The sequence below is a fragment of the Rhodamnia argentea genome, chromosome 7 (genome assembly GCF_020921035.1).
Source record: "Rhodamnia argentea isolate NSW1041297 chromosome 7, ASM2092103v1, whole genome shotgun sequence".
NCBI lineage: Eukaryota > Viridiplantae > Streptophyta > Magnoliopsida > Myrtales > Myrtaceae > Rhodamnia > Rhodamnia argentea.
Genome location: NC_063156.1, coordinates 8933179 through 8959433, shown reverse-complemented (window position 1 = coordinate 8959433; position 26255 = coordinate 8933179). Strand labels below are relative to the sequence as shown.

Genomic DNA, 26255 nt, shown 5'->3' with positions numbered 1-26255 from the left:
GGAGAACTAGCAGCATAACGCGGAAGTACGCAGATGCTCCCTCCTGGTTGTAGCGCACATGGGCCAACGACCAAGACTTATATGAATTTTTTTTTTTTTTTGTGCACATCAACATGGCTTTTTAAATAATTTTTGAATCCCGAACAACATCCGAAATTGGTCGAGCGACTTTTGTTGAGAAGACTCGGTCAACGCGCTCCCCGACCCACCAGAGGCAATTGGAGTTCATGATTAAGATTGACCGCCGATTCAACGGCGTAGATTCCTGGATTAACCATCTAAACAAGAAGACTCTACGGTGGAGATGATGGCTAAAATTGTCGTGGGTGTGGACTGACAAACAAGTAACTTCTTTTTCTTTCGCCGTGCGTCACAAATTTGCAAGCAAACGGGTCGCGATTTTGCTGAATGAAAACGATGTTATACTTAATAATTGCAAAATTTGTTCCATTAACAAGAAGTAGATGTAATAGTAGTTGTTTGCTTTAATTTCTAGTCTTTCTCTCGATAAAATAAAATGGAGATGTTTAAACTTATTTTTATTCGGATATACATAAAAATTCAAAAGTCGATGGTTCCACACTTGTAAACTGTGTTGACCTCCACATTTGGAATTCAAACTAAATAACACATTAAATTTGTGACTTAGCCACAAAGTTGTTATCTTTAGCTCATTAATCAGAATTAGTCAAAGCACAAAAGAATCGTCTTTTGCCGTTTCTGCTATCAAAGATAAGCACACCCCAAAGCAAAGCAAAAGCAATCCCCAAAAAAATAAGACGAACCCCCAACTTGTGCTACAGTGAAGAAAAGTCGGAACCACTAAGGAAAGTACACATCAATACGTGCTTACTGATTCCTCTGTTTTCAATCAAAGTATGCTCCGTTTTTCATCACTTTCGATTTCAATCCACGTCCCCTTTATCAACTTTTCTCACGTCAATAAAGGCCATGGAGAAAACACGCCCAGCTCGATACTCAGCCCGCACAAAGTTCTCAGTCTTCTTTTGAGCATTTTCATTATCAAAGTTAATCAAAGCACAAGAGATCATCTTTTGTCATTTCATTGTCAGACCAGAGGAGGGAAGAAAATGAGAGGAAAAAGCAACAGCAAATACGAAACCCGTCTTTTTAGCGTCAATGTGAAACGCACCGGTCCAAAAGAAAAAAAAAACAGTATGTTCACAGAAACGCCCGTGTGAAAGTTTTGTTCGAGAAGGCTCATTTCCCTCCGATTGGATCGAGAAACCAAGTAAGTCTAACAGTAGGGAGCTGTTTGGGAGCGTGCAATAGATGCTTTGGCAAGAAAATGAAGATGAGGAGCTGTTCAAGTCATACGTGAAAGAATGCCGGGAACCAATAAGGAAGTACGTACACATTAGTACGGGCTATACTAATTCCTCTATTTCCAATTGAAGTTGCTCTCTTCTCGTCGGTTTCAATTTGCAGGTTTTTATTTGAAAAAACAAGAGCACTTAGAGTCTTTATTTAAAATTTTTCCCTCTGTTAATTAAAATGCTTCAAATATATTCAACATTATTCTTGTCTTTAACATTGGATGAGCTATACTTGGGAGTGTTATCCATCAAGCGTTAAAATTACAAAAATAAAATATTTATCGAATTGATATGCAATCTTGCTAGTAAAGAGATTGAGGTGAAGATGCTAATATCACAGCTGCGGGATTCGATTGCTGCCCTCTATAAAGAGACATAGCAAAAATCAAATAAAAGGGAGTTAGAGATAGGATTGACCAAAAAAAAAAAAAAAAATTGACAGTGTTAAAAATATGATTTGTATAAAAATTTTAATCGAATTGTTTTTTTGGTCATATTTTAATGGAAATTGAATCCCGAGCGATATCACTAATTGGTCAACCGACTTGTGTTGAGCAGACTCGGTCAACATCACTAATAAAAGAGTACTATCGAACTCGATTAATTTATTTGTGACCAGTGGAACTTGATTAATCATTATCCTATTTCGACTGATTGAACTCGAGGAATGGGCACCATTTCGGTCAGACTTGCATCGAGAGACTTCAAAAAACTATGCAGTCTTAATGGCACAATCCTAATATCACGTGGGTCTCGTGTGGGTCCCATCAAAATTAGATGTCATATCTTATTTAGCCGAATGAAAATGACGTTATACTCAATAAATACAAAAACTTCGTAAAACAATGATAAGATGTAGTACTTATTTGCTTTAATATGCAGTCGGGCTCTCCATAAAATGGAGGTCTTTAAACCTACTTTTAAAATACATAGGTTTCAGCCATTTGTAATTACAAACTTAATGATTCCATAGGTGTGAACTGCATTTCGAAATATGTGGCATCAATATTTTGAATTAAAAACGTATTAAATTTGTGGAGTACCAAATCTTTTTATATCAAAATAACACTTCATACACTTCCTCGAAATACAAGAGAGGATCAATGCGGTTCAACCGCAAACCAAGACAAATCCCAAAAAACTTCAAATCAAAACAAGCTCCGAAAAATAAGAGAAATCGTCAGAACAAAGTTATAGATCACACGCTCAAAGAGCACATCTATGATTTCTTCACACCAAAATCGACGACTAACCACCGAATCCGTCTTTAATAATGAGCACACAATAAGATATCCATTTATTGCTATGGCTTTGCGCGCCTAGCATTGGCATCCCTAGCATCATCACCGAGTAGAGCAAAAAGGTTAGACGAGCGCAGATCCGATATCTGTGATAGCGAAATCTTCACGAAGCTCTTTTGATCTCTTTTGAAACTTGACTTGTTCATCAACGAAATCCGAGGAAAGCTAAATCCCAACCACATACACTCAAAAAACCCAAATCTAGACTAGAATGGGAGATAGAAGCTTTAGATCTAGACTAAATAGAAAGAGAACATCTCCCAAATGGAAGGAAAGTAAGAAAAGGAAATAGAAAATCAAAGCAATCTAAAAAGGGGAGGGAGGGAGAGATCTAACTGAAACTCTCCCCTCAATAGAGGTTGAAAAAGAAAGGGTGTGAAAATAAGAGGGAGAGAAGAGAAGAGGAGAGAGTTTGAGTTAGATCTCTCCCTCCCTCCCCTTTTTTAGACTGTTTGGAGGCTAGGTTCTTTTTGGGGATTTTGTGGAGTACTAAATCAATAAACTAAAATTTGGTTGAAAGTGTGCAACTTCTTTCTTCGGATTTAATTATTTGTGATTGGTTAATTATAATTAATTCGAGGAGGGATATCGAAGTGACCGGGACGGAGGCATGATAACTATGAAATAAGCATGGTGTGGCATGGAAAAGCCTACTTTCGGGAGAGATTTATTTTGGAATTAGATTTTTATCTTGAGTAATAAACTCATCACAGTTCTCTCGACTCTCGCATATCGTCTAACTAGTATATCAAAACTGGAATGACTTTCTTATTCAATGTGATTGACTAGTGCTTGTTAAGTATTGGTTAAGGAGATCTAATCATGTGAATCTCATATGGGCCGTACATTTCCAATGTCTCTCTTTTTTTAACAAGACTAATGTGCACCAAACTTCATGCATTTGATTACCGTTCTATTCATCTCATGAGAATTGTGATGTACACGAATACAAAATACTAAAGAAAGAAAGAACAAAAAGATTGAGATGGGACCATTAATCTCGTGCTTTTGTGCATGGCAACTTTGCAATTCTCTTGTTAGCCATATGACGCAAGTGTTTTAATGTCGGTAATTAGCGTTGCCGGTTGTTCGGGGGGTTGAGGACGAAATCTGGTTGGAGAGGGAGAGGCCGAGCAGGGGAGAGGGAGGATCGGCCGGGCGAGGGTGGGTCCTGCGGCGGAGGGGATGGTCTCGAGCTTGTGGATGGTAGATTTGCAAGCGGGGACGACGTGTGAATGCACCGAGAGCGAGAGGGTCGAAGAGAGCCCTAACAAGATGTAGGTGTGAGAAACTAACCAGCCTCTTTTGGTGGAGAGTAAGGTACCCATTATCGGTTTTCTCGAATTCCCATCCTTTCAAGGTGTTAATTTCTTTGAGCACTTCTTCCCATTCCTTCACAATTCTCTGTGTGCATTGATAGCATCTCTCAATCTCCCCATAAGATGTTGCAATTGTGAGGGTTCCACTTTGTAAAATATGGGCAGCACCATTTGTCCTCCGCTTTTCTAGGGCTTCAACATCCGAGTCAATTTGCGAGGGCACCACACTTGTTGGAAGAGTAGTCCTTTGAGATAATCGGGATCGAGATCTTAGACTATGTAATACTAGAGAGAAGTTCCGGACCAATCTCCTAACTCTGAACTAGACTTGTCAAACAGATGAGTTAGGTCGGGTTTGGGTCCGATCATAAATGGTTCGATCCAAATTGATCCATTTATGACCTATTTATGCGTAGTGCCAATTTATTAACCCATACTAGACCCGACCCATACCCGATTCATACCCAATCCATACCCGACCCGACTCATATTATTAAAATATTTCTATATTTAATCCAATCTAAGAAAAATTGCTTTTTATAAATTTTTGAAATAATTATGTTACTAAATCATTTTGGATAATTTTTTTATTTTTTTAATTTTGAAAAACTATGATTTTTAATTTTTTTTATTTTTAATGGCTTTGACCTGATTTACCTGGTTTGCTCCCATGGTTTTCGCAACATGATTGTTGTCCCCATGTAAAAATTCTGTTAAAAAAATAGAGAAAATAGTTTTTTTGGCGTAAAAAAAATGAAAATAATTGAAGAGGTGCACGCCCCTGTCTCCTCTTTTGTCCTTTTCATTGGTAAGACTGTCTCTCTCCATACTGCAACTTTTCTTCATTCCCTTTATCTGCTTCTTCTTCCGCGATGATGCCCGAGCTTTGTGGCAGAGCTCTCGCGTCCATGGCCACTAAAACTGAGCTTTGCTATAGAGCTCCCTTGGCCATAACAGCCATGGCCAAGCTGCACTGCAGAGCTCACGCGGCTGGTCAAGTTCACCTTCTATTAGGTGGGGAGCTGCTCGAGGGCGGCCCACCAGAGCGCCGCCTCCTCGTTGCGAATGCTGTCTCCGGCAGAAGAGGCAGAGGGGGCGAAGACGGTCTCATCTGAGTTCCACGTTGAGGCGAAACAAAAGGTAAAAAAAAGAAAAGTAAAAAAAAAAAATAGAGACATTAAGCGGGTTATCTTAAATGGATTATAAATGGATTCACAATGGATCCATTTACAACCCACTTATTTGGGCTTATTAAATGGATTATCTTATATGCTAATTTGCTAAGTTTGTTATGATATATTTATGATCCATTTAAATGCTTGTGAGTTATTAAATGGGTTTTGGACTCATTTTGACAGATCTATTATGAACACACAAATTCCTGCATTGACAAGGCTAGTGTAGAGATAATCGGTGAAGCCTTGGCTAGTGCCTTTCCCTCTAAAGCTCAAGAACACTTCCTAATTATTTCCTTTCGGCTTTTTGGTTCTCCCTTCATAGTCACCCGCCCTAGGAGAGGTCGATGAGGAAGACGGCTTGTACATCAGATCTTCTGAATGAGTGTTAAGAGAATTGGTGGAGCAGATGCTACAAAGCCAGTAAAAGAAATTGAGGAAGACCCACCATATCGGATCTCTCTGTTCGGCGTGCTTGAACAATGCTAAGCCCTTGGCCGAGGCTTGGCAACCCTTGCTGGCCATGCCCCAGCACCTCCCGCCATTGCCAACGATGGTGGGGGCGAGGGCTAGTGAAAGCCCTTGCTGCCTGGTAACCAGAATTTTTTTTTTTTTTTTTTTTTAAAAAAATTAAGGTTTTTTTGTTAAGTTTTAAGCTTATTTTTAATTTTATTTTACATAAAATTTGTATTTTAAACGAACTTAATTTTTATCTAATTTTTAAATTTGATTTATTTTAAAGTGTAGAAGTCCCCGTGGCAGCCCACGTGGATTTATTTTTTTAAATATCATTTTAAATTAAAAAATTATTATTGATGGCACGTGGCAATTTTGGTCGGAGTATTTGGTCGGAGGTACCAAAATAATCCTTTTGTCTCCGATTTGGTATTGAAATGATGCAGCGGAAACTTTTGGCACCTGAATGATTTCCGTACACAACTTTTGGCATTAAAAATGTTCTTTTTCGGGAATCCCAGATCTGAGAATTTCAAAAATGTCATGGATTACCGAGGAAAGCTCGAACAACATTATGCTGGGCGTGCTTGAACGATGCTTTGCTCTTGCCGTCCAACGATTCAAGACTCTTCACGCTATATCGAACCGCTGATGGATGGTGATTGGAAAGGAGAATTAGCAGCATTACCCGGAAGGTGCTTCTTGACTTAGACTTGACTGGTTGTTTCTGTTAACAAAGAAAGAACGCAAAACGCACATGAGCCAACGACAAAACAGGACTCTTCACGTTATATGATTTTATTTTCCTTTTTTTCTGCACATCAACATTGCTTTTTGAATTATTTTTGAATACTGACAAAAAAAAAAAACCTATTTTTGAATCCCGAACTACATCCGTAATTGGTCGAGCGACTTCTGTTGAGCAGACTCGGTCAACGTGCTCCCCGACCCACCAGAGGCAAGTAGAGTTCATGACTAAGATCAACCAAGGATGTACCAATTCAATGACGCAGATTGCTTTGAAAAACCACCAAAACAAGAAGAGTCGACGGTGGAGATGTTAGCTGAAATTCTCGTGGTGGGCTGGCAAGCAACTTCCTTTTCCCCTCGTCGTGCATCGCAAAGTTGCATGCAAATGGGTCGCGAATTTGCTGAATGAAAATGATGTGATACTCAATTTGTTTCATTAACAAGATGTAGTAGTAGTAGTAATAGTCGTTTGCTTTAATTTCTAGTCTAACTCCCGATAAAAAGGAGACGTTTGAGCTTACTTTTATTTAGTATACAATTGTTTTCAGCCATTTATAAATTCAAAAGTCGATGGTTCATTTGGAATTCAAACTACATAACCGATTAATTTTGTAGAGTAACAAATCAATAAATTAAGACTTGGTTGAATGTATGCAACTCTTTCTTCAGATTTTATTTTTCTGTGATTCCCATATGCTCGCGGGTCACTCATCCCAGGCCCGGATAGAGAATCGGATCATATCATTCTCATACACACTCTGCTCCTCCGGGGTTCGTGCAGAGTCCCACACCACCAAGTTGTTGCCTTTTGAGCAGTTCATTAATCGGAATTGATCTAGCATTCGGTTCGCTATTAAACCAGCACTGCTGTGAAGAAAATGAGAGAAAAAGCAACATCGTAAAAGAGACCAGACCCCCAACATAGACTCAGCCCGCACAAAGTTTCTGTCTTTTGGGCAGGGTTCATTATCAGAGTTAATCAAGCATAGGAGATCATCTTTTGTCATTTCGCTGTCAGACCAGAGGAGGGAGGAAAATGAGAGGAAAAGCAGCAGCAAATATGTAAGCACCAAAAAGCAAGCAAAGCAAAAGTATTTAGTTCAATTGAAGTGGGAAAAGTGAAAGGAAAATTTCCCAAAAGGAAGCTAGAATAGATGTTGCGAGAGAGCATCAGATGTCAGCCCCCACCAGCCACCGCCGATTAAAGTTGTTTTCAAATAAAGACATAAGCAATTTCAATCCGTCAAGCATTCCCACTCTCCTTTCCCAGTCTCCATCCAAAGCCATCATCAACCTCTTCTTTTTAGCGTCAATGTGAAACCCAACAGGTCCAAAAAATAAACATGGGGAAAAGCTTGAAGCACCAACACAATCAGCATGTTCATGGAAACGCCCGCATCAAAGTTTTGTTCAAGAATCTTTTAATTAGTCTACTTCATTGAAAAAGCCTTAAAATGACTCCGCTGTGCTTTTGGAAACTTCTAGTAAATTGACTATGACGTTTTCTATTATTTTCAATCTCAGCATAACATTTACGCTCCAATTGTTCCGAGCAGTTGCAAAAACATTTTTATCGAGTGCAAAAGCAACGAATGATACAATGGGAGGTTCTAGACGTGGAGGTGGGAGGTGGTATCGTAAGAAGTTCAAATAACAATTACAATTTCCTACTTATTGTATCCTCTAACATGTAAAACAGATTTTAGATTTTTCTTTTATTATTTTTTTTTTTTGGACAGAGCAACATGAGATAATGAAATGAAAGGTTATAAAGTGTGTTTCAATTGTCTGGTAATCCAATTTTATTTTTGCTTCTGATTTTATTATAATTTTAAAGTAATTTGCTCCGACCATTCCATTCTTTATTACTTATACATGCAACCGTTTCTGTAACGCCGATGATCCTCCGGTATTTTTACAGTGTTCAACTTCAACTTGGTGGTCCCATGACGTTGGGAATGTGTCAAAGGGTGACAAAATGACAACTGCACCACTGCTTCTCCATCCTCGAAAGGTCGGCGAGTGTTGCTCCGTCTCCATTTTTGCTTTCAGAACGGCATATTCTAAATGCTTCTGTCATATAGATCGATACTTTGCCCTGCAGAAAGTTTAAGTATGTATGAGGGGCACCGCCTTGCCTCTTTGCTCAACAACTTCCTAGTTGAAGTGAGAAGGAAGACTATCCTGACTAAGTGGAATCAGTTGCGAGCTGAAAGAGGCCCAGCCAAATTTCCCTTGAAAAGAGAGGACCAAAAGCACCAAGTGAATGAAAAACCAGGAACCGTATATACTAGTCTTTGTTAAGTAGTTAGTAGATCCATAAATTAATTGAAAGATATCGAGCTGCTAAAGTCTACTTAACCATATAAGAAGAGGATTCTATTGTCATTGAACAAGCGTAGACATCACCGGCAGCATTTCCTTCTGCTCAAGAACACGGGAGAGGGAACAGAAAAATGATGGAGGGAACATGAAAGAAAGAGATGGGGAGCAGGCAAAGGGTATGAAAAGCCAGAGAATGTAGTTCCTTTTCCTCGTCCTCAACAATGATCTAACTCACCTACAAGCCCCAGTAATCATTCCCTTCCCTCACCTGAAAGAAACTGACAAACTATAGTTATTATGCAGATGAGTCAACAAAACTAAAAGGCCAGTCAAACAAACAAATTATCAAGTAAACATGAACCTGGAAGTATAGTTGCAATAGGAGTTCCATTTAGGGGCTCACCATCACCATATGTCTCATCCTTTGGTTCGTTGCACGGCCTCTCATGTATAAAGCTTCTATCGGTAAAATGGGGGGAGAGAGAGGCCCCTCTCCTTTGTCTATGAGAATTCTGATAGAAGTATCGGAGGACATTACTGAACCACTAGCTTTAATAGTAGATAGCAGTGACAGGTTGTTTCTTTCAATTACAGCCAAAGTCATGGGAGAAATGGGTTGTTTTCCCTTGTCCATGTTACTTTGCTGGACTGAAGAAGATTGGATTTCTTGCTGCTCAACCACAGGCTGGAACGAAATTCCACCTTATTGAGAGTTTTGATTACTAGGAGAAGCTAAGCCCTGAGATTATTGGTTTCTCAACCTCAGTCTTTTTAACGGGCGTTCACCCTCATGCATTTGTGCTTCTTCCTCCAAGTCATCCTCCTTCAGAGCCAAAAAGAGAAGAACAAAGGTTATTTTAAAGATGGTCAAAAAGTTGTAGTTACAATATGGAGTGGATCACATACACCTGCAGTCCTTTTTCGCTTTTGCACCTCAACCTCTACAGCAGATCATAAACAAAGATTAGAAAAACAAGCAGGAAAGGACGTGCAAAAGAGAGGGAAACATTGATGAAGTAAATAGAGACCAGTTCTGCGTATACTGCACCTTATCATCCTCCTCATCGAATATAGCATCTGCAAGAACTCTATAGTTTTCTTCTTCAATCAGCTCCCATTTTTTGTCATATACTTTCAGGAGTTTCTTCAGCACTGGCTTCAACTTGTCTTCACTGATTCTGATATCCCTCATTGCCATAAAGGCTGCCTTTACTCTGGGGTTAGGTGCCATAACTCTTCGAGCTCTTGGAAGTAAAGAGGGCTTACAATTGTTGGAAGAGCCTAGATATCTGAATTGCAAGATACAAGCTTCAGAGAGTTACATATATAATTTCACAAAACACACAACTTCGAGTCAAAAAGATCATACCAAGAAAAAATCAAAATGCTAGCCTGCAGTGACCTTTTAAAGGCATCAAAAGGTGCATTACCAAGAAGAACATTTAAAAGAAAAATTAAATAAACCAACAACACCAATACTAAGTGAGACCAGAGCATGCCTACCATAAATGCTTTACAAAGCAAAAGCTGAAGAATGTGAAGACTCTGATCCCTCAAACTATCTTCCATTGCCTTCTCATTCTTTCCCAATGCACCACAAGGCACAAGTGAAAAAGCTCAACCAGTTTAAATAAGCAAGTTTCATTTAAGCAATGAAAAATTAACATAAAGAGGTGCCAGACGATAGGCATTAAAAGACAATGAAGTGAAGCATGTTTCAAAAATATTAAATGAATTCTGATGACAATTGTGACAATGTTGAACATTTCTGTATATTCGTGTGAAAAGGGTATCCCGAGCACACATGGCTTATTGCCACGAGGGTGTTGGGGCAGATTCCTGCATGTTAATGAAAATTCCCAAAGTTGCTTTCGATCTTTTTGCAACACATTAAAGCCGGACTATTTCCACGCTTACCAAGTTACCAACAAATATAACAAGAACCAAAGTTCTACAGTAAATGCAAGGCCAAAAGGGTCAGCAAAAGTACTTTGCATAACAAATCCCCGGAAGAGTGTTGCCTCAAGTTTTTACAGAAATGTAAATGCAGTACCATAACACAGACTTTCCACCCAAAAGATCATCTCAATAAATGACCACACTTGAGACCGAACGTAGCGCTCAGAAACAGCTACACGCAGCTCGTTAGGCTTTCTCAAGGCAAGAGCTCCACCACCGAACAAAACCAGAGAACCCACATTTTCGACTGACCCGCTATCGACTTTCTCGCGCGCATGCGTTCGCCAGACCAGAGAGAGACCAAATGATCGGCAACCACTCTCCCCAAAAGCTCAAATGTACTAACCAATTACAGCGAAACTAGACCTCTCCAGCGGAGACAAGCCAACCCACGAACGACACGAAACTTTCGGGAGGAACAGCAATCGGTCGTTCGAACAAGCACCATCTCCCATCCCAAATGCAAGCAAAAATCGAAAAGAGAAAGCTACGAGAAGGAGAGAGAGACTGAAGGGCGAGGCTTACCAATTCATGCGCAGAGTGGGAGTCTAATAGGTTAACAACAGCAGTGGCCACACTCGCCAAAAAGGACACTAACATTTTCTTCCCCTTGTCTGTATAAAACGCTTCCGAGAGGAAGACGAAGGACACTGATTGGATTTCGGTTTTTTCAAAACCTACACCAGGAAAAGGATAGTCTTGTCCCTGCTTTAAATTCTCTTCCAATTCCCGGTCCAACTCCCCTCGGCTCTGTTTGGCTCGCAATCCGGTGGTGCAAAGTGCAAACCCTGTTTGGTTGCTGGGGCAGGTTTTTCCGTGGATGATCTGAAAATGCCAGTGAACCGGATCGTCCCGAACCGTAAAATCACACCCGGTTTGGCTTTGAAGATCAAACCGAATCAGAGTCCGGCAAAATTAGTAATCGGACTAATTTATTTCACCAGGCTAAATTAAAAAACAATTCATTTTACAATCGGAACCGAAACGAATCAAACTGCAGTTTGGACATTAGGGTTCAAATTTGGACAAAGAAATGTGTATGCTCATAACAATAAAAGTTGCAAAGCCAAACACAGTCTAATGAAACATGAAAAGGACAAAAATAATAAGAATATAATCACGTACATAAACAGACATGGGTTTGTGTCGTTTGACATTTAAAAAAAGAAATCTTGAACTTTTTTTTAAACAAAAAACTATAGTAATAAGACTTGCGAGAGAGTCGTGTGTTTCAAACAATCGTCATCTTCTTTATGTTGATTATCATATCACGGAACTTCTCGTCGACTTCTCTCCTCTCTCTCTCTCCTGGAGTTGGCATTAAATTCTAAGAGACGGCTCTCAATGATCCTAAAAGCTTGGGAAGTTAAATAAAGAATCCAGAAAAATTTAAACTCCCGATCTTCAACTCTGTTAGGGTTTGAGTTTTTTATGGGATAATGACCAACTACCTTCGAACGATCTGCCAACTCTGATTAGCTTGGCTGGAAATCTATCGTGATATTTTTTATTAATATCTAAAGCCTATTTGGCTCACCAGAGTCCGATAAGCAATAAAAAAAAAGGATAAAATTTCCAAAAAATATTAAAAATAAAAAAAATTAATTAGATTAAAAAAAGTAAACATAATCTAAAGTTAAGATAGAATTTATCAAAAAAAAAAAGAGAGACCGATTGCATAGGCGGCAAGAGTGGGGAATGGTCGGCGAGGGTTGCTAATCACAGGCGAGGGCCGGCCATCCCCCAACCTCGCCGTCTATGCAACTCCCGTTTTTAATTTTTTCCAGCATATTTTTAGTTTTCGCGATCCACATGAACTAATCTTTTTAAAAAAAACATGTTAGATTAAAAATTTAATTATAAATGCCATGTAATTAGTTTGGCTAGAATTTCTCCAATTATGAATGCCTCGTGAACTAAAAATGTTTCTTATGTGTAGAAAATCTGCAAAATCTACTTAACGAGATGATTGGGTAGGTTCTAGGATGAATATTAGAACTCGCAGAGTAAATTTCAAGTTCCCAAAATTACGAAACCGGTAGGTATATGATAGGTTCCAAGGTCTCGGCTGATACCATCGTGCACCCAGCCTCTACGTTGTTTGCAAGGTTCCCTACAGAAAGGTATAAGGAACCATATATAATATTTGATAATTAAAGTACATGCGTATTAAATTATCTATTGTTTTCTCTTTTCCTTTGTGAAATTTCACTTTCAAATGTGAGAATGCCCCATTTGATCAACACTCTCAAAGCCAATTAAGACAAATCCCCAACTCCATTTCAAACGCCCTTTGTATGTGAAGGGCTTGACTATGTCTACGATAAAACGCTTTGGTTCATGCTCTCCGAAGCTTTCATGTAAAACTTATGTATTTACTTACTATCATTTAATATAACGTTACCGCGTTGTCGGCTGGGTTTTAAGTGAGCATTTTACTCCGTCAAATTCATTACTCCTTGCCGTTAATTTCCAAATTCACCTAATGTCGCATAAATTGATCTTCGCTGCTATGATGCTTTAACATGGATGACAAATTAGCAAGTGTGGCGTATTGTCGGAGGTTGTCTTGCAAGAAGTTCAAATAACAATTACAATTTGATTTACAGTGGTCTCAGTCCTATGAAGTACCATGGTCCCCAAAAAAAAAAAAAAACACTACATGAAGTACCAGGAGAGATACTATCTCCTACATATTGTATCCTCTAACGTGTAAGGCAGATTTTAGATTTTTTTTTTTTTTTTTTGCAGTGTTTGGATTGTCTGCTAATCAGATTTTATTCTTTTCCTTGATTTTTGGGGGAGAAAATAGCTGGGAAATTAATATCTTTAATGACAACCGCAAGACCGCCTCTCCGTTCACCATCCCTACCACTTAGACCCGCCACCCTCAGCAAAACCAGGAAGTATTACTCCATCTACTTCTTTGCTAATGGCGACCATTGCTCTCAGGGTCAAAAAGTAGCTATTGTAACATTAATGCGGAAATTTACAGTGTCTTGCAATTTAAGTCAATGCAAAATCACTGGAGAAATAAGCGAGGAACCATAAAGGATATTAGAGATTTACGTGCTTCGGTCCCTAGTGTCGGTACCTAGTCCACGGATGGAAAGAGCCAGCAGCAAATCATTCACTAATAATGGAAGAATTAGAGTTATAATCGTTCACACACTCGAATGTTTCCCACATCTAGATTAAACCCAAATCCATGCCGTGCAAAAAAACAACTCAATCGAATGTAGAATTTACAGCACAAATCTTCCATGTGTCCGGAGCTTTCTTATGTACGACCCAAAGAAACGCTCCAATTTGTGTAGCTCAATAAAGGACTTCAATATGTGGCTGAATTAAGAGTCTCTCTTGTGCAGAAAAAATCTCGAGTATTTATAGATTGACTAATTACTGAAGATCTCCTCCCTTACGCGACTTGAACAAAGACGCCCACATTCCATACATAGACTCAAGCTCGAGATATAATTTAAGAGCAGCGGTCATCATCGGTGAAACTTCCGATGGCTGGACCTCCTATCCAGCTAGATCAGCCACCGGCCGCCCCAACCACCAGCGCCAGCACATCTCCGCCCCTATCCGGAAGCGAGGCTTCATCTCCAGGTGCCACACTGCTAGTCCTGTTCATGTCCATTGCCATAAGCTTATCATGTCGGTTCATAAAACATGAGGATCATTATTTCCCCAAGATATAGGAGGCTTTCTCTCACAATTTCGGCATGATTAACACAATGAAAATCGATCAGACTTGTAATAGTTCATAACTTTTCTTGCAAAATATATGGTTCTCTTACGAAATTCCAAAATCCGGCTCTATTTGCAGTTCCTATGAGGACCAAGACTATTGACAGATTTCGAAGTAGCAGGAGATAAAAACTCGCACACTGGAAAGTCAGAAACACAGCATCACTAGGAAAAAATTCCTCTCTGGCATGGCAAAAACAATCCCAGCATCGGAATGACCAACAGGCTAAGTGGTGTAAATCTTGTTAGGATCAAAACCCAAGGAATAAACAGTTCAGCGAGGAATTTAAAATGACAATGATTCTGTGAACTCACTCTTGCAGACTACATGAATTTAGCTTGAAAGAACCCGACGAATTCTGGTTCAAGAGCACCATGATCCAGCAGAATGATCTCTCTCCTTTGCCTCTGTGCTTTTTGCACTTTGCCTCTCGAACCATTCTTAATAATCCACATGGTAATAATTAAATTAGCAGTCATACAAGAACAGGCAAAAGAGAGAATTACAGTTCAAATATCGCAGAACAATAGGAAAAAAAAAAGGCCAATTCAAGCGATCGGGAAAAGCAAGCAAAGTTACATCATTCTTGGCATTACTAAAGATAGAAAAGCTCAACTCACTGTGGAAACAAAATAAGAACACGTTATAATAATTTGCGAGCAAGCACAACCACCTTAAAACACAAGATTTGCAAAAGCATTTTACAAAAAGTCACCCTAATGACGGTCTAGTCCTCCAACGAGAGCTGCCAGTTACATTCCTACCATGATCAGCAGAGTTTTCATTCCAACTAAGAAACATGAATCACTCGGTAATGTACAAAGAAGAATCACTCATAGATGATTCACCAGGACCGCCTGCTTCATTCCCGCCATTTTTGCCTTCATAGAGGTTGACATTCAACCGTATCGGGGTTTTCGAGCACCATAGGTCATGTAATATTCCTAGGGAAGTGTAACGACAGATGCCCAAAATATCAAGGCTTCGAGTGATTCTCACGGTTTGCAGATTGGAATATCCTCAGCTTCCTTAAACGTCATAGATTCGGTGATTGTTCATTTGATCTTGCACCCAGAATTATCCCAATCTCTCAAGTATTTTGATCTATCATGGCCTTGAATTTTGACTAGGTTCTCGTAGGTTGCAGCACTGAATTTCCAGAAATATCTGAAGGTTGACGTCCGCTTGATCGTGTAAGGATGTGCACCCAAGAATATCCGAATTCTGTAAAGATTCTAACCCATCAAGACCTCGAATTTCAACTAGGTTTGTGCATCCCGCAGCACGGATAGTCGAAAGATGCTTCAAATTTGAAAGGTTGAGTGATTGCCTAAGGGATGTGCACCCAGAAATATCCAAACTCTGTAAAGATTCTAACCCATCAAGACCTTGAATTTCAACTAGGTTTGTGCATTTTGCAGCACGGATAGTCAGAAGATGCTTTAAATTTGAAATGTTAAGTGATTGCCTAAGGGATGTGCACCCAGAAATATCCAAATTCTGTAAAGATGCTAACCTATCAAGGCCTCGAAATCCAACTAGGTTCTTGCAGTATACAACTTGGAGTGTATGCAGATTTTTTGAATTTGACAAGTCCAGTGATTGTCCAAGAGACGTGCATCCAGAAATTGACAAAGTTACCAAGGATTCCAATCCATCAAGGCCTCGAATTTCAACTAGGTTCTTGCAACCTACAGCATAAAATTCCCTCAAACTCTTTAAATTTGACAGGTCCAATGATTGTCCAAGGGATGTGCAACCGGAGACAACCAAAGTTGTCAAGGATATTAATCTATCCAGGCAATTTGTAAAATGTGATTCCCTCACACATTCCAAACCCGAAAGGTCTTGAGATTGTCCGGCGGAAGTGGACTCAGAGATATCCGACGTCGGTGAGGATTTTGATCCACCAAGGCCTTCAATTTCTAGTAAATTTTCGCAACTTCCAGCGATTGTTTCCTGCAGAATCTTTGAATTTGAAAGATGTAGCGATCCTTCAGGCCGAGATACCTTTGCGCTCGTTAACTTGGAAGAATCCGGGAACGCCTCATCAATGTGTAAGCCTCTCGATGACTCCAAGGATTCGACCGCCCCAAGCCTACATAACTTAGGGCATTCCCATACCTCTAAATAGGATAGGGACCGTAAACCTTCCAAGCCGGTGACTTCTGTTAGCTCATAGCACTCCCCGACCATCAATTTAGATAAGCGCTTCAAGCTTGACAAGTTCGGCAACGCCTTCAATTTTCCGCAACGTATAATCCAAAGTGTTGATAATCCAACCGGAAGCTCCGGGAGACAATCAAGCCGACCGCAATCAAAAAGAATGAGTTCGTTGAGAAGGCTCGGTTGGGAAAGATGTGGCAATGACGGACTCTGGCAGGTTATCCCTAGATCTCTCACGCCAAAGGGCGCTTCCGGTATTTCTTGAAGCTTCTCGCAAGATTCAAAGTCGAGGAGTTGGAGAGAAGAGAGCTTAGAAATGCTTTACGGCAAGCCCGAGATGCCCGACTTGTCTAAGTCGAGATACTTGAGCGAAGTCGGTTGGGCTATATTATCGGGCAGTCCTTCCAGATTTTTGCATCCCCAAGCTCTCAACACTTGGAGTTTCGCCAACATTCCAATGTCACGAGGCAATTCTGTTATGTGGGTCCCACTAATGTCCAAAATCCTCAAATTCTGCAGATTCACAATGCTTTCGGGCAATTCCGCAATTGCTGCCCATGCTAAATTCAATTCGATCAAAGACGTGAGGGAGCATAGGGAGACCGGAAGTTGAGCAAGTTTACCACAATCTCTTAGGTCAAGGACAGAAAGAGATGCTAGATGTCCTATGGAGCCGGGTATGCGGGCCAACGATTTACAACCAGAGACATTAAGAGTCTCGAGCTCTTTCAAAGAACCAATTGATTCGGGTAATCCTTCAATCCATAACTGTGATAAGTTCAGCCGAGTTAGCGACACAAGAGAGCCCATAGATTCCCGCAGTTGAGCAAGTTTTTCACAATGCCAAACACTTAGATTCTCCAGCTTCGTCAAACAACCTCTCGAAATGGAAATCTCTCGTATGGCAGTACCATCTAAGATAAGCTCCCTCAAATTTTCCATTTTACCTACTCCAACCGGTAGCTCCTTCAATTTACGACAACCCCCGACATTCAAGGAGACGAGGGTCTTGAGGTCTCCGATAGAAGAATGAATCTCTTCCAGCCTCATACATTCTTTAAGAATCAAAATCTCCAAGCTTTTGAAAGCGGACAAGTCAGGAGTTCCTTTCAAAGAGTCACACCTCGTGAGATTGAGAACTTTGAGTTCCGTTGCCACTTGAAAGAAAGAAAGAAAGAATACCTCATTGTGATTGGACCACTATAACTTATGATTTTCCACTGCTAGTGTGTTTTTTTTTTTTCCTTTGGACTTTTGAAAGTTCCTCAAAAATATTCATGCTCCGCTACTCTTTGATAGTTTCTTATTTACTTTTAAGTGTTTCTTTTAGTAGAATTTGGGTACACCATCATATAAATGTTTTTTAAGCATATCCATTGCGAAAAGAATGTTATGCTAACTGCATTTAGTTATGGATAACTGCATTTTTTTTTCGGAGGAAAAAATATAATTAGTTTTTAAAAGTTATGGCGATGCCTTGTTTTGTTGATTAGACATAGAGGAAATTTTATCATGAAAAAAGCAGATGAGAAGTTCAAATGGAAGAGAGAATCATGCACTGGGCGCCACTTTTTCTTTCAATAGTATGAAATTAAAGAGAAGCAAATTTTAAGTTTTATATGTGCAAGATTTAAAAAAAAAATGTTGGGTTCGAAAGTATTTAAATGTCACTGGAAGGATAATTTTGTTACTCTTGTTAGATTAATAGCTTATGAATGTGTTATACGGTGATTTTAATAATCAACATTAATAAATGCATGCATGAAGTGAGAGCAATTAATAAATGATTTCTGTTTCTCTAAGATAAAATTGAATTTAGAATTTTAGTATGTATATACAACACAAGCCACTGTGACAGAGTTTCTGTTTCTCCTTGAAACTATGACAGAAGATGGACATAGACAAACAACAAGAATCGTTAAAAAAAAAAAAGACATACTTTTGCTTGGGGAGAAATTGGAAAAAACCAAAAAAGAAGGGACCAAGAATCATTTAAAAAAATTCAAAATAGGCACCAATATTGTAATTATAATTTTAATAGATGGTAATTAGTATGTCTAATGTTAAGCATGACTGGTTAAGATTTGAAAGGGCATAAGCTTCCAGTATATTTGGGTGCCTATAAATTCCTCTTATTTATCGAGGAAAGTCCTTCATTTGAGGAAGGACATTAAAACCATTCCAAAATAAAGAAGGAGAATTTGGTGCAATTGGACCATCGACAATATGTAATATTCAACAATACATATGTCTTCTCTATATCTTACCTTTAGTGGACCCCATCCTCCCCAGTTCTCTGAAATGTCGCTATGCGATAGATCGAGCACGACTAATTTCTTCGGATGAAAGTTGGCCGCTGCGAAATCTGATGGACAAAACTGCCATTGGAGCCATATTAATTGAGGAAGCAAGTTATGGAAATCTCCAGTGAAATTCCCACCTTTCATTTGAATGAACCTCAAGTTGGCCAGCTCTTTAAATTGTTCAGCCGTATAACTTCTTCCCCTATCAGACTTGTCAAAACAAAGGGCCTCAATCTTTCTAGTACCCTGCAATTAGGAAACATTGCGGACAGTTAGCTTTGAATTATAAATCATATCACATAAGATATGCCATGGAGTTGTACGTCTATATTAAATAATGGTTACGTACATATCTTATACCAATTGAAACAATTTATGAAGCTATAATTTATTACGTGAAATGGGCTAACACTGGACAAACAAATAACACAAACACCATATTGATCAAATAACAATATCAAAATATCAATATTATATTAGGCTAATATTTGACAAGCTAAATAATACTAAAAGATCGATGAACACGATGACCGCCAAAAAATTTTTGAACATGCATTACCAAAGAGAAGAATATAACAAAACTGTCCGTCGTTGAAGATAAAAGAACATATGTTTGGAGGGTTGGCTACATGTCTTCAATGATAAGTATAACCAAATGTATGATATTTTTATGGACACTCATTATGAGAAAATATTTTTTCGTTTTTCATATGTAAAAGACATTAACAAAAGGACAAACAAACTATCTTAAATGATAAGCCATATTTAACAAATAAATGATGTAAATGTACTAAATATGTGATAAATATCACCAAGAGGTGATCCATGTAGAAATATCTATTGTCATGTGGTGGTCAATACTTGACATATACAATATCCATAACACATTCATGTAACATGATAGACCATATTTAACACGCGATTATATCAATACGAACTAAATATTTGCTAAATAAGATGCTCACTAAGAGTTGAACAATTTAGAAATAATTGTAATCACATGATAGCCTATGTTTAACAAATAAATGTCAGAAGGGTATTGATATAAAACTTATCGATGGTCACAAAAATATTAAGTATTAGCAAATGCATAGAAAAAAATCATAAACTATAATGGAAAGTCCATAGAATGAAAAGAACAAATGTGTAGATTGACAACAATCTTTCTGTCGAACAAGAAAGAGAAGATGGACTCACATTCATTAATTATAGAATGAAAAAAAAATGTGTAAATTGACAACAATCTTTCTGTCAAACAAGAAAGAGAAGATGGCCTCACATTCATTTATTAAGATAAGTAGAGAAAACTCTTACCTTGCTGTTGTCAAACACATCTTCGGCATCCTTGTAATTCCATAATCTACTGTGCTCCCGAGGCTCCATTGGATTTTCTTGACGAACAATCTCCCTTCCAAGATCTCTTAATTGATCATGCATTACTAGCTTTCCGCCTTCGTCAATTTCAATGAGGGACAAAAGACTTAATACTTCAATCCCCTTCGCCGGGAAAAACTCACAGGCATCCCACATATAAGTCGGACTTTGTTTACGCCATCCAATAAGAAAACATGCAATATCCAGAAATATCTGTTTGTCCTCAGAATCCAACGCATCGTAACTTATCTTCAACTTCTCTTGCACTTCTATGTGAGGCACCTTCTTTAATTTTTTTAATGTATCTTTCCATACTTCTTTTCTCTTTCCACATAAGAATGAACCTATAACTTTAAGTGCTAAGGGAAGCCCCCCAGTGGTTGATGCAACATCAGCAGAGATAATGTCATAATTGCTCTGAGGAGAATCCTTTCGAAAAGCATATCTACTAAACAAAATCAGCGATTGATCCGAAGGCAACTCTTTGAGTTGGTAGATGTGGCTTGCCGTAGCCTCCTCAAGAATACCCTTGTTTCTAGTTGTTATGATGACCATACTACCAGCTTCAAACCAACTCCTGTCTCCGGCCAAACAATTCAAGTGAGTATTATCAGCCACATCGTCAAGTACAATGAGGACTTTCTTACTTGTAAAGCGAGACCTTATGACAGCGATTCCCTCCTCAGCATTAGACACATCATATGTACTTCTTAGTATATCGTAAATGAGCTGATTTTGCAGGCATTCAATACCCTTGCGTGCGCATGTTTCTCGAATATCTGTCAAGAAGCTACGGTGTTCGAAATGACTAGAGAGATTGTTGTACAGGACCTTTGCTAGAGTTTGTCACGACCTAAAAATTGGTTAATTAGATTAACTAACCTAATTCGGACTCTCCCAAGTCCTACCGAATCGCAACTTAGGTTCAATTACACGTCGAGATTTTAAATTGGAGCCGCCACTAATCTTTTATGGTAGGTAGATTAGAAACCTAAATAAAGTATTCGGGAGAAAATACTTTATTTCATACGAACCAGAGATTAAATGGATTCGGGGACTTGGTTACATTAACTTTTCAATTAATGCCCTTTCGGTACCCGATTTTCATGAAAAATCCTTAGTTTGATGATGATTTGAATTAAAATTTTTTTGGGGTTTTCTTTTATTAAATGCAATGCTAATGCAATCTACCTATATGACAAATGAGATGTAATGACATGGCAAAACTACGTGACATGGCATAATGACGTGGCAAATATGCATGACAAAGAAAATATAATAATGCAAACTAAACTATAATGCTATGCAACGTGGATGGTATTTTTTGGTATATTTTGGTGTATTTTCGGATTCATGAAAAAATAAAGGTAAAAACTACTCTAATGTGAAGTAACATCTAATTTAACTTAAGAAATTGATTTCTCAAAGTCCTAATTTTATTAGACATTATTTTCATGCAAGAAGTGAAGAGAAATGTGATTTAACTTAAGAAAACGTGACATCTTTTTTGGGATTTTTTAAGAAATTATTTAAACCATGAAAACAGTGAAATTTGAACAAAAATAAACAATATTGCCCATAAAACACCTTCAAATCCGAAATTCCGATTTTTATTCACAACATCCCCCGAGATTAGGGTTAGCAAGTGAATATATTATAGAATTACCGTCGTCCCTATATACATAGGGCAAACCTTGAAATTCTATTTAGGAATTAGCGATCCGCTCCTCAAGATCGAGGATTTGATATCTAATTCACACGTACGGGCACGATCGTACTTCGAGATCGAAGTCATATGTTGCCTTTAATGTACGTTTTCCGAGGGACAAGGCACATAGGGGAGCATATATTATGGGAAGATTGTTTAATAATGTTCAATCCTTAAATAACAATTATAAAGATGAGCATAAAATAAACATGAGATAAAAAAGGATAAGATGGAAAAAAAAAAAGTAAAAGAAATCAGCCAGATCAGGAGTTATTCGATGTTGTGGCAATTTATCTATAAGGGAATATTGCGCCATCTCTAACACAATATTGTCTTTTCTATAAAACTGCACTTTCCAAATACAAGCAACAATCTCTGCAAGATATATTAGAAATAACAACCTGCTCAAGATATGATTATATAAGAATAACTCAAAATAGGCAACAATGTATCTAAAATATATTCAGATTACGATTGTTACCTAATTCGCGGATAACTTTCCGAATTCGAATTCAGAACCAATCTCTTTGGGGAGTCCTCTTTGTGCGGACCTTCAGAACATGTGCGAAGAAACCCCTTAATTCTCTCGTTTCCTTTTGGCATGGACAATCTAAAAATAAAATAAAATAGGAAAGAATCAAGAAGGGAAAAACTTAAAAAAACAAGGCCTGAACCCCAAGTGATTCGTGAAATTATGGTGGCGACGGTCTCGAAGTGTGAGTTTCGTCAGAGGAAAATCTATGCCGTAAACTTCTTCGATTGTTCCTTTTGATTCAACTTGTTTTCCTCCTCATGAGGCCGTGCATGAGAAATTGCGTGGCTTCAGTTGTCCACCCCACCTTCAAAATCTGCATGAAGCACAAGAACTTTCTCTTCCTTTTTTAACAACGGCCTTCACTGTGAACTGCATGAATTCCTCTTTTGACTCTAAGAGGACACACGCCAGATCCTGAATTTTATGTAATAACAATCCTGCATGGTCTTCACTTGTAGGCAATTGATATTACAAAAGCAACAATAAGTTTGCATTTGCAAAATAAGCACCACAGACTCTGCCCGAAATTAAACATAATTATGACTTCAAAGCACGAAATTGTTAAAGGACGAGGGAGACCAATGGTGCATCCCAAACAGCAACAGCTTGTAGGCCAACGCGAGCGAATCAACACCGAGTTAGTCACAACGAGACTATTGATAGAGACTCGAAGGTTTGCTCCCCAGCGTCTGTGACGAGCGATCGGCGAGGCTGCTAGGCTCGTCAGGATCGTCGAGGATGACTAGGCTATTGTTGATACCAATGAGAGAGTCCCGGTGAAAGTCTGCTTTTCAAAATCTCCTAGTATTCATGCGAGACCTGTATGTTGAAATTAGAGGAAACAAAAAGACAAAAAGTGATGATGGGGAGATCCCTTTTTGTCTTCTTCTTCTCGCGGTGGACGATTCATCCTCTAAACTTCTGGCCTTCTCATCTCAGTTGATCAGAACGTGTCCTCCAAGCGGTTTGTAGTGATATGACAGATTAGCAATAATCCATCCTTGAAGCTTGGCTGGCGTAGCAAGCAGAGGACTCGGCCGAAACAGTTTTTTCGTTCATATCCTCTCCAATGTATCTCGTGGACCCCTCCAGATCAAAACCACCACTTCTTTTCCGTGGAGAACCTCAATCCTCCTTTTTGTCGCCATGAATCTACCATTGTCGATGAAGACCAGAGGGAGAGAGATGTGCGTCTTCCACTTCGTGGCCCTCCAATATGCCGTGTCTTTCAATTTTGTGTAATCAGCAAGAAAACAAAACAAGGAAGAGCCAAGATGGAGGAAAAAATTAACGGTACCAATAACCAATTAACCATGATAGAGGAAAAAAAGAAGTTGGCTTTCAAGACTCCATGATCTCCACTGGGAGCCCAATTGAGACTTCCCTTGTATGCTCAGAACAATGAACGACGCCTCCCCTTCTCTCTCCAAAATGTGCCGTGTGTGGAATTTTATTGGCCTCCCTCTTTCACGTGACCTAGCCATGTTTATATAGAGAAACCCTAGGTCAAAGTCTGATAATGCGGGCTCAAGTTTTGGCCTTATTTTGGTTAGTGAACTTTAATTAAAAAGCCTTTTTCGAAATCAAAATTTAGTGGACTGAAAATTAGACCCTAAGGCCTTGTGATTTTCGACACTTGCTCCCTTATGATGGCCGAATTATGGAATATGGGCTCCGGTCTTCCGCATGTCAATCCGAATCCAAATCCTGTCATCGGCGCGAAATAGCACAAATGCAATGCATGCTTAAGTTATATAGCAATACATGAAAACTAATTTTTTTTGTGAGAATCAAGGCTAATTCTCATTTTTGTGAAAATAATTTAAGAAAAATCAAAATTTAGGTGTCAACAGAGTTGTCTTACCGATGCCGCCCATTCCATAGATTCCGAGAATCGTCGAATTTGTAAATTTAGCATCTATCGGGCTCATAATCTCTTCCACACGATCATCAACTCCAACCAACTCTTTGGGAAGAGTTAGCCGAAAATTTCTATTTAATTCGCACATAGCCTCCCCGACAACAATGTTAACAAGTGCTCCTTCATGCCTATCAAATAACATAAAATTTTGAGTATGGGATGGCAAATATTTTAAATCCGTTTGGAAAAAAGATCTACTTGTGACAAACTAAACAATATGTTGGTGGAGAATAAAGTACCCATTATGAATTTTCTCGGATTCCCATCCTTTCAAGGAGCCGACTTCTTCAAGTGCTTTCTCCCATTCCTTCACAACCATTTCGTCCAATTTCTCTCCCCGTGCATTGATAGACTTTCCCAATCTCCCTGTAAGATGCCGCACTTGTGAGGGTGCCACTTTGTAAAATACGGGCCACACTAATTGCCCGTTGGTTTCCTTGCACTTCAACATGTGAGTTAGCTCGCGAAGGCACCATTTGCTAGAAGTGTAGTTCTCCGAGAAAACCGGGATCGAGATCTTGGACTGTGTAATACTGCAGAGAAGCTCCTCAGCAATCCCCTCGCCAACGCGGAGATCATTGTCGTCTCTGAACACGCGAATTCCTGCATTGACAAGGCTCGTGTAGAGATGATCGGTGAAGCCTTGACGAGTGTCTTTCCCTCTAAAGCTCAAGAACACTTCGTAATTATCTCCCTTCGTCTTTTTGGTTCCACCTCCATAGTCACCTGCACTAGGAGAGGTCGATGAGGAAGACGCCCCGTACGTCGGATCTTCTGCTGAAGGAGTGGGTTCTTCTCTTTCCATCTCGAGAGAATTGGTGGAGCAGATGCTACAAAGCCAGTAAAAGAAATTGAGGAAGACGCCCACCATATCGGATCTTCTGGGCTCCGCGTTCAAAATTCACCTAAAAAGGCGGTAAAAGAGATTGATGGGAGCAGAACCTCAAAAGAAAGCAGGAAACAGAGAGGAGAAATATGGAACCCCAGATCTGGGGATTGCAGAAACGTCTCCCGGAGCTCGATCTGGAAGTCATCAGAAGAAAAAAGAGTAAGGAGTTATGGATTACCTGAGGAATGCTCAGACAACACAATCCACCCACTCCTGTGATCTCCAACGATTCACAACACACTCTGTTCGGCGTTCTTGAACGATGCTGAGCTCTTGCCGTCCAACGATTCAAGACTCTTCACGCTAAATCGAACCGCTGCAACGGATGGTGATCGGAAAGGAAAACTAGCAGCATAACGCGGAAGGTGCTTCTTCATTCAGACTTGACTTGCTTTTTCTGTTAATTAAGAAAGATAAGAGAGCAAAAAGTTGTGCAGATGCTCCTGGTTGTAACGCACGGGCCAACGACAAAAACTTATCAATCGGCTGGATTATATGATTTTTTTTGTTTCTTTCTTTCTTTCTTTTTTTTTTTTTTACAAATCAACGTGGCTTTTCAAATAATTTTTTAATCCCGAACAACATCCGAAATTGGTCAAGCGACTTTTGTGGAGAAGACTCGGTCAACGTGCTCCCCGACCCACTAGGGGCAATTGGAGTTCATGATTAAGACTGACCGAGGATGTACTGATTCAACGGTGTAGATTGCTGGATAAACCATCTAAACAAGAAGAGTCCACATCGGAGACGTTGGCTAAAATTGTCGTCGTGGATTGACAAAGAAGTAGCTTCTTTTTTCTTGGTCGTGCGCCGTGAATTTGCACGCAAATGGGTCGCCATTTTGCTGAATGAAGACGATGTTATACTTAATAATTGCAAAATTTGTTCCATTAACAAGAAGTAGATGTAGTGGTATTTGTTTGCTTTAATTTCTAGTCTAAATATCTATAAAATAAAATGGAGATGTTTAAAGTTAGTTTTAT

The 26255-nt window shown here is 39.1% G+C and overlaps 1 protein-coding gene and 1 long non-coding RNA gene across 2 annotated transcripts; both read right to left on the bottom strand.

Moving 5' to 3' along the window:
- Positions 1-9569: 9569 nt before the first annotated feature.
- LOC125315869 lies at positions 9570-11172 on the bottom strand. Its single transcript, XR_007199149.1, has 3 exons — positions 10875-11172; positions 9712-9952; positions 9570-9602 (listed from the first exon to the last, which is right to left on the bottom strand). It is a non-coding gene; the product is annotated as an uncharacterized LOC125315869 (long non-coding RNA).
- Positions 11173-16863: 5691 nt separating this feature from the next.
- On the bottom strand, positions 16864-25724 carry LOC115726771 (disease resistance protein RUN1-like). The gene is made up of 6 exons (XM_048282586.1): positions 25451-25724; positions 24623-25288; positions 20160-21009; positions 18810-19091; positions 18381-18421; positions 16864-17620 (listed from the first exon to the last, which is right to left on the bottom strand). The coding sequence occupies exons 2-6, from the start codon at positions 25252-25254 to the stop codon at positions 16864-16866; spliced, it is 2562 nt and encodes an 853-aa protein (XP_048138543.1). The 5' UTR covers positions 25255-25288; positions 25451-25724.
- Positions 25725-26255: the final 531 nt, after the last annotated feature.

Coding starts and splice junctions, on each gene's coding strand:
- LOC115726771 (XM_048282586.1), bottom strand. CDS start 25,254: ATGGTGGGCGTCTTCCTCAATTTCTTTTACTGGCTTTGTAGCATCTGC. Junction 19,092..20,159: donor ATGTGTTTGACAACAGCAAG/GTAAGAGTTTTC, acceptor TCCTAATTGCAG/GGTACTAGAAAGATTGAGGC. Junction 17,621..18,380: donor CTGTCACAGTGGCTTGTGTT/GTATATACATAC, acceptor CGCTTTCAAAAG/CTTGGAGATTTTGATTCTTA.